This window comes from Halictus rubicundus, chromosome 5 (assembly GCF_050948215.1).
Source record: "Halictus rubicundus isolate RS-2024b chromosome 5, iyHalRubi1_principal, whole genome shotgun sequence".
NCBI lineage: Eukaryota > Metazoa > Arthropoda > Insecta > Hymenoptera > Halictidae > Halictus > Halictus rubicundus.
This window is the reverse complement of record NC_135153.1, coordinates 9,741,685-9,754,279: the sequence shown is the minus strand read 5'-3', so window position 1 is coordinate 9,754,279 and position 12,595 is coordinate 9,741,685. Positions and strand designations below refer to the sequence as shown.

At 40.3% G+C, this 12,595-nt stretch overlaps 3 protein-coding genes across 3 annotated transcripts in view; 2 read left to right on the top strand and 1 right to left on the bottom strand.

The window, feature by feature from the left end:
- The window catches only part of LOC143354273 (neural cell adhesion molecule 1), a 252,015-nt gene that overhangs the window by 35,160 nt on the left and 204,260 nt on the right, over nucleotides 1–12,595 (bottom strand). The gene's annotated exons all lie outside the window — the stretch shown is intronic.
- LOC143354272 (uncharacterized) overlaps nucleotides 1–12,595 on the top strand; it is a 148,660-nt gene that overhangs the window by 86,489 nt on the left and 49,576 nt on the right. The gene's annotated exons all lie outside the window — the stretch shown is intronic.
- Nucleotides 9,173–12,090, top strand: LOC143354643 (fatty acyl-CoA reductase wat-like). The gene is made up of 8 exons (XM_076788902.1): nucleotides 9,173–9,349; nucleotides 9,697–9,790; nucleotides 10,192–10,437; nucleotides 10,514–10,659; nucleotides 10,730–11,029; nucleotides 11,220–11,501; nucleotides 11,603–11,860; nucleotides 11,940–12,090. The coding sequence occupies exons 1-8, from the start codon at nucleotides 9,180–9,182 to the stop codon at nucleotides 12,028–12,030; spliced, it is 1,587 nt and encodes a 528-aa protein (XP_076645017.1). The 5' UTR covers nucleotides 9,173–9,179; the 3' UTR covers nucleotides 12,031–12,090.

The following is a 12,595-nucleotide window of genomic DNA, read 5'->3' as shown; positions in this document are numbered from 1 at the left end:
ACGGAGTCGCAACGCTTCTGTGTCCGTCGCCCGTCGGCCGTCGCGCAGGCGAGCGACGAAAGATCTGCTGATAATAGTATCGGTTTTCTAGGAGTTAGGGGAAATACCGTCGGCATGATTACCTCCCGAATGGTAAAACGATTACGGCCGGATGCGCTAATCCCGCGGACCAACCGGCCAGAAATATTCACACTGAAGGATCGGATTTAACGGAGAGAAAGAAAAATCGTTTTCCGCGAGACACAATACGCGATCTATTTATTTTTATGGTTGACAAAATCGTATTGGCGGGAATGGGGGATTGTTGACGGATAAAGGAACCGAGGAAACAGTTAACGAATACTTTGCTAGTTTTTGTCAAATCGGATTTCTGCGGTGTAGTAATGGCTTTGTGGAAATATGCATGGAAAAATAAAAATAGCTTAACGAAAGTTGTAAGCTGCTTTTATACATCATTCCGAGGCATTGTCTACCGACCCCTTAGTGTGTTGAACTTTTTTGTTTGTTTTATACCATCTTGGAACACCCTGTAGACGTATGGAATCATTTCCTAAGAGAACGGTTGACTTGAGACAAATGGTTCCTTTGAGACTTTGGTTCGTCGCGACGAGTACTCTACGTTGCGATAAAAAACAATTTTGACCTTGAGAAAAGGGTCAAGGTCAATTTTGCATCAAACGTTTTTAAACGGATCCTCGACGGTTTCAAGGTGTAGAATCACGTCGTAACGGGTTTCGCACGTAATTTCTGGACAACCTGTGCAATTACCGGCGACGCACCGATTTTATTAAAAAGCGTCGGTTGGTTTCGAGCGATACAAGATGGCCGTCGTGGCCGGCCGGAGTCGGTTTTAATTTCGCAAAATTACGCTCGTGGGCGAACTTGCGCATTAATCTAATGCTCGGGGAATAATAACGTCAAGCCAAGCGGAACGTCAGTAGAGGGAGCGCCGCAAATTCGAAATATCGACGACCCGGCGGCGTTATTGGTGTCGCCGCAGAATGTAACGTTAAATTGCAATTCCTAATGGCCGCCGCGTCCCGTTGTCTGCGCATCTCTCGTGCATTCGGAATGCCCCGTTTAATTTTTCCTTAATCCCTTTTAATTTCATTAACGGCTTGTTAAACAGTCGAGCGGAGAGCAACATCCGCGGGCATTAAAAGATTTTCAACCGTTTATGTGTTCTCCTTGCGGCCTGTCGTTCCGTGGGATCTACCTGGGCCACAGTCTATTACGCATTCAGGGTCGGCTACAATTGAACAAGTCGCCCATTCGTTTCAATTGGAGATCCTCGGTTAACGTTTACATGATAATCAATTGATCGTTTACTATCAGGCGGTTTGTTTTGCAAGCATGGTTTTGCGCGCGGACCATTTCCGTTCCGTAACACTTCTAATGAGTGGCATGCGCCGCATGGTTAACTCTACGTTCATATAGCAGTTTCGTTCGTGCCCGTACTACCAAAATTGAAATCGTGTTCGGGAAACGTGATAATTACACTGTGAATTTCACGTTAAAAATGGCTATCGCGGCACTGCTGCCCTTACAAAATTCGTATAGCATACGATGCCGAGTGTGCAACTTTTCTGGATTTGAATCGATCATTTCGAACATAACCTCTAAAAACACAATATTTTTGTACAAAACTGTGCGTGCTGCACAAGAAATCTCGCGAAAGGAATGCGGGGCAGATTGGACAGATTGGAAGGGGCACGCCTCTAGCTGCTCTATTGGCTAAAGCGGTGGCACATACTATGCATCGTGTGACGTCAAAGCGTAAGCATAGGCGGAGCAAGCGAGTGCCCCTTTTGTCCTTGTGCCGTCCCGCGAGACTTCTTCTGAGGCACGGACTGTACTAACTAGTCTCCTGAACCTGCAGCCGTGTACTGAATAACATCACTTTCCAGTCCCCGTAATATTATTAGGGGTACCCATAAGTAATCAATGATTTGCAAAGAATTTGTTTTGCCTTTAGTCCTGTACCGATCGTTGAAGAGCAAACACATATTCTTTTACAGTTTTCGTTAAAGCAGTCTGTGTTCAAAATATTCTAAAAAGTATAATGTTTTTTTACAACCCTGTAATAAAATGGCGGCGTCCGTACCTTCCGAGGATTATATTGGTCATTGCATACTTTTTCATTTTCATGCGGAATTGAATGCAACGGTAACAACAAAGAAAATTTGCGATGTTTATGGAGATATATTGAAGGTTAACAAGTGTTAACGTTGATTCAGACGGTTTGCTGCTGGTGATTATGATCTCTCTGACAGGCCTCGAAGTGGACGACCAGTTGAATTTGATAATGACACCCTAAAATCTCTAGTGGAAGCCGATCCAAAATTAAGTATACAAGAATTATCGAGAAGCCTTGGGTCCACATGGTCAACTATACAAAGGCACCTACACGAAATGGGAAAGGCATATAGGCAAGGAATATGGGTACCGCATCAATTATCTGAAACCAACAAGAATATTCGTCGATCAATTTGCACTTCGTTGCTATCCAGATTTCGTGGAGGTCCATTTCTTAGCAGAATCGTTACGGGAGATGAAAAATGGGTTCTTTATGATAACATAAAGCGTTCGAAGCAATGGCTTTCTGCAAATCAAACCGCAATATTAACCCCTAAACCTAGCTTATCACTTAGAAAGGTGTTACTGTGCATTTGGTGGGACTGTCGTGGCATAATTCACTTTGAGTTGTTGAAACCTGGAGAAACAGTTACTGCTGAGTTGTATTGTCAGCAATTACAACGGCTGTATTCAGAACTATTGAAAAAGAGGGCATCTTTAGTCCACAGAAAAGGTGTAATACAGCGAAACCCACTCAGGAAAAAATCAAAAAATTGCAATGGGAAGTTTTACCGCACCCCCGTACTCACCGGATATTGCTCCCTCTGACTATCATCTTTTCAGATCTCTGGAGCATTGTTTAAGAAATAAAACATTCACTTCTGAAGAAAATGTAAGGAGGCATCTTGAGTCATATTTTGCTTCGTGAACCCTGGATTTCTATAAGAGGGCGACTGAAAATTTGCAGGAAAGATGGCAAACTGTCCTCGATAATGATGGAGATTGTAGGATAAATTAAGAAATAAAAACTTGAATTTACTACAAAGATTGTTTTAGATTTCGAAATAATTGATTACTTATGGGTGCCCCTAATATTATTTTTAATTAAAGCGATTACCTTTGCACCGGCGCTGTTTGGAGATGGAAAATATTTCGCGGTTCAAAGACCACAGACGGGGATCCCGGATAAGTTCTTGTGGAACCGGCACCGTTACGATCCAATTGAATCCGTGTGATGTATCGAACGTCGTTCTTTATACCGGGGTTCTCTGGGGAGGATTCCGTGTTAACAGAATCGATGTTAGCGAAGGTGGCACGTGTATCAGATAGACAGGGAACGGAGAAGAAGCCCGTCCGTTTTCTTTCCGCGGCGGGTGGGCCCCCGCGTTGACAGCGGCCATTTCTCGCCGGGGAAATACGAGGACCGATTCCGCATTATCGCGGCGTGTCGGTGTCATTCTGCAGCCTTAATTATGCGGCTGGCATATCTGCCGGCAGCCGCGGAAGTTTGCCATTTATTGCTTTCGCCGCATTAGAAATGTCGGCCGGCGCTGCTCGGCGCACGCCCTCCCCAGTGAACACTTTAAACAGAGATAGCAGCTGGCTTTTTCAACCCCATCGGACGGGCCCGGATTGTTAATCTCGGGGAAAGGTGAAATTTCGTGGCTATCGCGGGCTCGTTCCTCCCCAGACCCGCCGCCACCCTGTCCTTCCTTCCTTCGGTTAATTCCTACGGTTCTAGCTTCTTTTGTTTTCGCGGCGAGCACCGAGACTCGTCGTACAAGAGGAAGCATTCGGTTGACCCTCTTTCCGAGTCGGTGCAACATGAAATACTGCTTCGGAAAACTTTGAATGGGTGGTGATGAGGAGAATATTTATGCTCGCCTCTGGGAACAGTCCGCGAACGTTCGCGTTTTCGGAACGCGCATTTCATTAGGAAATTAAACTGCAATCTGCGACGGAACTGCTCGTGCCTCTTCAATTATCGATTTCAAAGGATTTCGACTTTTTGACGATTGCAGTCTTGGGCATTGTTCGGATAAAATTTCATTCGTTGTTCGATTGTTTATATTCGTTATTCAATTGGAAGAACTATTTTCCTAATTTTCCGATCCCGATCTTGTGTGACCTTGGAGGTCAGTATGTCGTGGTTTCAATTGCCAGTAATTGTTGCACGTTCGGTTGAACTCGCGTCAATATAATAAATCAAAGCAGGGAAACGTTGGTCGAGTAGATTTCAATGATTGTGCCGAAAAAACAATATTCCGGTTAAGCCGGGATTATTAATACATACGGTTATCAATCATGTATTCCAATGCTTCGCGTGAATTTGTATTTTTCGATTCCTGTTCGAAAACGTCGCATATCCGATAGAAATGCGAAACCGAGATTCGCGAAACATGAACGTTTATTTGTACCGATGTGATCAAAATTCTCGAACATGTAATCAGGTGCGAATTGCCTGTGTTTTGGCACAATTGCATAGCTTTGTCATATTTGCTATATCAGTATAAAAAATGAAATTCTCGACAACAAGAAAAGAGAATTGCATTTCGGTTTAAAGGAAATTAATAACACTCATTTAGTAGAGTCTGTTCGAAATCATCCTTACGAGTTTGACTCGATGTTATAGTCGATGGGTTAGGATTATACAAACGACAAGTTAGGTAATACAGTGATTTCTCTATATATGTCGCCAAGCCCTGGACGATAAATGTCGCGGAATTATCCCCACCGCGGGGTATACCGGTGTGGAGATGATTTACAAATTGAAATGTAAATAAACGACTGGCATTGTACATCGAGAAATTACTTTCAATCATTTTCAATGCCGTTCGAAGTTCATGTGTGATGAAACGGATATCGTGGGTATTAAAAAAGTAATTACGTCGAGGCGGCCGAGAATTGAAATTACGTTCCCGGCGCCGAATGATTTGCATGGAAATAACAATTTGACGCGCAGAACGAAGGAAACGGCGAGGGAGTAGGGTTAAATCACTCTACCAGACACTCGATGGGAGGAATCATGAGGATTGGACTTCCTAAATATATTAGGTTCCGGAGCGGCCAGCCGCCTTTATTAAATTACAGTTTGCCCCGCGTCATACCGTAAATACGCTCGCAATCTTTTCGCTCGTTCATTCCGGTTCCGCGCGTTCGCCTATCACCTAACCTGTTCTTGGGACGATTATCTCTCACGCAAATCGGGCATAGACCCACCTTAGCCGTAATTCGTTGTCCGCGCTCCTTTCGTGTCCCAAAATGGAGAGTCGAGTAATTGCCCCTGGGTCCCGGGGTGATAGTGCGACAAAAGTGTGTTGGGGATCGTGTCAATTGAATAGGAATCCAACGTAAACTAATGTTTCCTTGATTACAGGGTGTAGCGGCCCCTAACTATTTCAACATTAGGGCTGCCGGGGAACAGCTAAAGAGAATAATTGGCGGAGGCGTGCTTCGGCGAGGCGAGTGATCCAATTCTTTCACACGATTTTCAAGGAATTCAAGTGACACATATATGGAAGAGTAGAAGCGAAAAGTGCTCGGTGTATATTGACGCTTCTCAAAATGAACACTGAATGATATTGGTATCAAATGTATCAAAGTACTTTGCGAGTACAGCGATTTCTCTATATATGTCGCCAAGGCCTGGACGATAAACGTCGCGGAATTATCCCCACTGCCGCGGGGTATATCGCATGAGAGGCCACGAAGCTCGAGAGGCCTTGGACGCCGATATGTTTCCTGGACGATACAAGACCTGTGTTGTTGACAATTATCGAGAGTTCACTGCATTTTGTACAAACTATGAGAATCGAACTCGAATAATCTGTGTTAGCATCTGTTGATTTGCTATTTGGAATCGATACTGATTGAGATGGATCATGCCAATCATTGGCATGCTCCATGTTTCTGGCTTATTGTTAGCTGTAATTTATGGCATTGACGTTCATCGCGAAACTCTCACCCGGGCTCGGTCGGCGCGAGCAGCACTGTTTCATATTTGTGGATAGTTTTACCATTGTTTACTTTGTAATGTAAATATTGTAATACATGTTAATCTATGTTAATGGATTTAACTAATACCGCTGGTAGTATCACTGCAAACATCGTCGGGTTTACGTTATCCCATTTAAATGCAAGTTGCAGTTTAATTTTCGCTAAATTCCGTTCCGTAAATAACGGAACTCTGTAAGTTTATTGTTATATCCAGACCCGGGTATGTTTTATGCATGCGCGAAGTTTGGCATTAATGAATTTTTAGTATACTTTTCGTGTAGTTTATCAAGATGCTGGTGCACATAAGCCATTAAGCTGTGCGCGAGGCACGGTCAGCGGAATATTTATTTTATTTCTTCTTCGGGGACTGGCGCCGCGTAAAAATACGACGAGCACAACTTCAATGATAATTAGAAATAATATTTCACCAGATTTTGCACGAGAGCGCTCGCGGCGAATGCAGGAATCTGTAGTTCAGTGGGAATATAAAAAAAAATGTATTTAAAGTTGTTTTATAAAGAGAACGGTTGACTCCAGACCTATAGTTCCCACGAGACTTTTGTTCCTCGCGGCGAGTACTATAGGATGCAATGAAAAACAATGTTTGACCTTGAGAAAAGGGTCAAGGTCAATTTTACGGTCCATCTTTTTAACAGGTCCCCACCTATGCGGAGGTGCAGCAATCACGCTATAGTGGTCGCGACATATAATTTTAAAACAGAATGCTACCGTTGTGGCAGAAGACGTTCTCCGAGAATAAATTCTCGAGAACCGTCTACCAATTGCCTTGTCCAGATCGGTGTATCTTCTTATAGCAATAAACACCTTAGGTAAGCAACAGGTTTCGCTATTCGATAAATTGACCGATTACAGGAACAATGGAACCGCAAAACGAAAAAAGGAGTCGACCGTCCACGTTACCTACGCAGCAGAACTGGCTGCGTTTTATTTCGACGTTTCTTTATCATGAGCCAACGGGGCAACAAAGAAATCTATATCGATACCAGTTTCTCTTCCATTTATCTTCAGCCGAGATAAACTTCTGCAAGCTTTCCACTCCAGTTTGCCTTGTATCGGTCGTACGTTCCTCCCCGTGAAAAGTGGCTACCCGTAACGAGCACAATTTCCACGGTGATTTGTGCTTAATTGTCGAGCATTTTATAGGGTCGATGTTTAACCTCCTTTATCTGTAATCCATTTTGCATGAGCTACCACCTTCCGATTAACCGGGCGCGTTTATTGACGCTTAATAAGCGTATAACAAGCTAGGCTTAAGCCGAACTTTATAATCGTATTATTTGGGACGATGCGGTCACATGGTGGATAGCATAATCTGTTCGGGCCGAAAGTTAAGTGATCGATGGACAATTTTTGGTGAATTTGCGTACACCCGGAGAACGGACCATATTACCCAAGTAAATATTCATTAACCGATCAATTTCGTCGATAGACTGCGGGTTCTCGTGCAAAATAAAAATTGGTCAAATTAATTCTAAGAGGCCGAAGGTTAACTAAAAAAAAAAAAATTGATGTTCGAATGTAGCACATAAAGCTACATTTTATGCTAAAACAGAAAAGGAAATTTTCTAATTGCCTAGCAATCATTGGGAAACAAGAATGGACAGGTTACCTGAAAGGTGGCAACAAGTCCTTACAAATAATGGAAATTATGACATTGAATAATATTAAACATATATTTTTATAAATTGATCCAAATGTTTTCTTTAAAATACGACACAACTTTCCCTTCAACCTAATATATTTTTATGACAGTTCTAAGTACCCAATATTTGCAATTTTTGATGCTCCGCGAATCAAAAAAACGAAATTTTAGAGAGGAAGAATCGTAGAATACGACGATATTTTAAAAAATTTTTTTACACTTTAACCGGTGGTAAAATTTTCAGAACAAAGACATTTCTAACATATTTTCATTAAGAAATTACATTTGCGTATAACATGATTAATTATTTAAGAAGAATTTTATATGCATAATTTACGTATGATAAAATACATATAAGGATGTGTGACGCTGTTTCACTAAGTGCCAGGAACGTTTCCTATTTTCATGATGTTGTAAAGGAGAGATACGGATAGTTTACCTAAGGAGCTGTGGAACCCTTAAAAACATTTTTTTTTTGTGCCATGGACAGCAGGGAACTGTCAACGCGCTCTCGAAAGGCCATCTGCAAAAGGCCCGACAGGCCAGAGAAGAAATTCGGTTTCAAAGCCTGGCACCTAAACGTTAGGGCCAAAATCAGGGTTCTAATGATGAGCCGGCCGGACTGACCTGTGAGGAATGAATTGACCTATATCGGCGGTCCGCCCTTCCAGTAGATCGCAATGGGCAGAGAAGTGACGTCGCATATTTTACAATGTTACAGCATTCATTGTCAATCGCCAGTATACATATATTTGACATGTGGCTTCGACGACCCCATCACGACCTGTCAGGTCGTAACGTCTAGCTAATTTATATGTACATATATAGGTCTGTTCTATTCGAAATTCTAAGTAGTGTGAATTCTTGTGTGACTGAATGCACATCGGATGCATTCTATTTCTACTTACTCTCGAGCAGACTCCAACTCATACAGGTGATAGAAAGGTAAACTTTACCAGTATTATTTTCTTCATTTTTCTAATAATATAAAAATTCACAATTCAGTTAAAAAATTTTAAAACGTTCTGTCGAATATCTGATAGCTGATTGAAAATTAACCTCCCCATTTGATGTTACTTTGTACGAGTGTGCTAATAATTGATTTTTGTTTTAAATAAAATTGTCTATTCGCTTTCATAAAATTTACAATCGAGAGCATTGTTTTACATTAGGATTGAAAAGACATACGTCGTTACAATAATTCCCATCGTTGGTGCGGAACAGTTGCGCGTGTCAAAGTCGAGTATACATATGAGCAGATACACGCGCATGGATGTGATTCTTAAACAAATTCGCATAATTATTGGAAGGTTAATGTCAGGCAACCCATACATGTAAATTTACATGTGCATGTGAATTCGCGTGTTCTTCGAAAATATCACACACCTGTATCACCAATATCACCAAGTTTTCGTTTAAAGTTGCACGATATAACAAAAACAAGATGACAGCATCGTACGCCCATAAGATGAGCACTGCAGTAGACCCGTTAGACCCACAAATTTCGGGAAGCAATGAAAAAAGTGAAATCGCTGAATTTTACGCTGGAACGAACGTTCTGGTAACAGGAGGGACTGGGTTCATTGGCAAGTTGCTTATCGAAAAATTACTCAGGTGATCATCTTTAATTATAAACGTATTCGATTTTTCATGAATTTTTCACCCTTCGATATTTCAATGGAAGCCGTCAAGAACGCCTAAAATTGGCTTTAAAAATTCTAAACACGCGTAACTCTTGAACCAAAGAATTCCTAACGTTAAAACTTGGATTTTCAGGCATTTTCTCGTCAAAATCTACGGGATTGTATAAAAAAAAGTCCTTTTGTGGTCCCCTAAAGTCAAGTCTAGCCTCGAAATCACGTTAAAGTTACGTTCTAAGCCGTAGCTATATCAAATATATTCATTTGAAAGTTGATCGTGGCACAAATTTTTGCGGATTCATTCGCATCGTATATTCGTAGGTCCTGTCCAGGTATTACGAAAATATACACGCTGGTGAGGCCGAAAAAGGGGAAGTCTCCGAATGAACGATGTGAAGAAAACTTCGCGGGAGTTGTACGTACAATAGTAGAACGAATAAAAATATTAGGACACATAAGTAATCAATTATTTTGAAATCTAAAACAAACTTTGTAGTAAATTCAAGTTTTATGTCTTAATTGATTATATAATCTCCGTCATTCTATATCTCCGAAAATGAAAAAGTATGCAATGACGAATATGATCCTCGGAAGGTACGGACGCCGCCATTTTATTACAGGGGTGTAAAAAAACATTATACTTTTTAGAATATTTTGAACACAGGCTGCTTTATCGAAAATTGTAAAAGAATACGTGTTTCTACTTCAACGATCAGTACAGAACTAAAGGCAAAACAAATTCTTTGCAAATAATTGATTACTTATGGGTACCCCTAATAATAACGGAATGATAATCAATGTTTTCAATGTATCTAGATCTTTGATAGATTGAGGAAGGAGCAGCCAAATTTTTTAAGCAAGATAGTAATCGTAGAGGGCGATGCGTCTGAAGAAGACTTCGGCCTGACACCGGAATTGAAAGCAACGTTGATGGACACGAATATTATTTTCCACGCTGCTGCAGTTGTTCGATTCGACGAGAAACTCCATGTGGGAGTGAACACGAACGTGAGAAGTACAAAATGCTCGTTACTGTGGGCAAGACAACTGCCGAACTTGAAGGTAAAGTAGAAACTTGTGATTAACATTTGACTGCGCGATATACAAATCAATTTATTTCTAATTAATCCGTCTACAGGCGTTTGTGTATGTATCAACTGCATTCGCAAATAGTAGTAATAATATTATCGAAGAAAAACATTACAAACCTGCCATAGAAGCTGATAAGTTAATAACATTGACAAACTGTTTGAATGATGACCAACTTCTAGCAATTGAACCCATGTAAGGATTAGGGCAAAAGTATTGTACAGTGTAGGTGACGATGACAAATTATAATTGTTCCATGTTGTAGATTGCGTGGCAAAAACCCCAATAACTATGCTCTCACTAAAGCGGCCGCGGAGAACGCTGTACTTAAATATGGAGATGGACTTCCAGTAGCGATTGTTCGACCTTCTATTGTCTTAGCAACGTATGAAGAACCAATTAGAGGATGGATAAATAATTTGTATGGTGCTACTGGTGTAATCGCGGCAGCTACTGTTGGGATGTTACGTACAGTGATATGCAAGATACATTATAAAGGAGAAGTTATACCTGCGGATTATGTTATAGCTAATATTGTCGCTGCTGCCTGGGACGTAGGAACTAGGTAAACATTCTAACCACATCACCATTTCAAAGTTGAAATTAAATGATTGTAAAAATAGGAAAAAATATACAATACAAAACACTATCTATGTTATCATCTGACTTCCTACTGTCTAAGTCGTTGTTAATTTCTGGTACAATAACTTCCACGAAATACAGTTGTTTTGAATCAAATTTGAATAATTTTCTAGAGAACGTGTGACGAATTTGGAAGAGGATTCAGTGGTTTCTGATGAAGACAAGGTACCCATTTACAATTCAGTAAGTTCGGCACGAAATCCCATAACTTGGGATCAATATCTAAATTGGTCCGAAGCACATGCTCACATTTCCCCTTCCTCGAAAGCTGTTTGGTACTTGACGATTGCTGTTTCTGCATATTCTTATTCATATCGAATTAGATCATTCTTCTATCACACTATACCAGGAACTATTGGAGATACAGCTGCACGTCTCATGGGTCAGAAACCTGTGTATGTATACGATATATGTCTGATACTTTTGTACAAGATAATTATGGTATGTGAAACAACATTTAATCGCCATTTTAATTATAAAATATTACCTATTGCAGGTTAATGGACACTTATAGGAAAATTCACAAATTTGTCGATGTACTGCAATACTTCTCAACGCAACAGTGGGAGTTTCGGGATGAAAATGTGGTAAAACTATGGTCGAAATTAAATTCCGTCGACCGGAAACTCTTTAATCTCAATGTGGCAAACCTAGATTGGAAGGATTACTGTCAATATCAGTGGAGTGGTATCCGTGTGTATCTTTTAAATGATCCACTGGATAATTTGGAGCAAGCACGTGCCAAATACAGGAAGTAATATTCCTTGTAGCAGTATTATAATTTATGTATTCAATGATATTTGACATTACAACTTTCAACTTTTATATTTCAGATTGCGTGTGATACATTACACGTTAATAGCAATATTTTGGCTTTTGGTACTGTGGACTGCAGTATTTTTTGTATCATTTCTTTGGTCATGATAGTGTGCGATGCTATCAGTTAATTACTTTGATTAAACTGTCTTGAATTTGTAATGTTTTACCACCATGTTAAGAAGAGTTATAATATACACGCATGAGTGTATCTGTACGTACATATCTACCTACACTCTGTATCAAAATCAATACGAAATTAACTAGGGTATAGTGTATGCTGAAAACTTCATTGTTAAGTAACTAACAATCGCGTCTATGATGAAAATAGGTGAATCAGTAAACTAAGTAAAAATTGAAGATAGAACCTAAAATAATTTTGTTTAATAATGTAAGTATTTTACTGAAATAATTTTTTATAATTTTATTATTTATAAATAATTTCTATCTTCAGTTTTTATTTAGTTTACTGATTCGCCTATTACAATCATGGATGCGATTTTAGTAAAATATCAGCTTTGTACTTGAAAATGATTTATAATATACCTACAACTCTAAGTATTCTGCGAATACTTCATCGAGAGAAATTCCACCCATATCACGTAAGCTTACATCAGCAGCTTCATGAGACCGACTATCTTAATCGTGTGCGATGTTGTCAGTGGCCACAGCA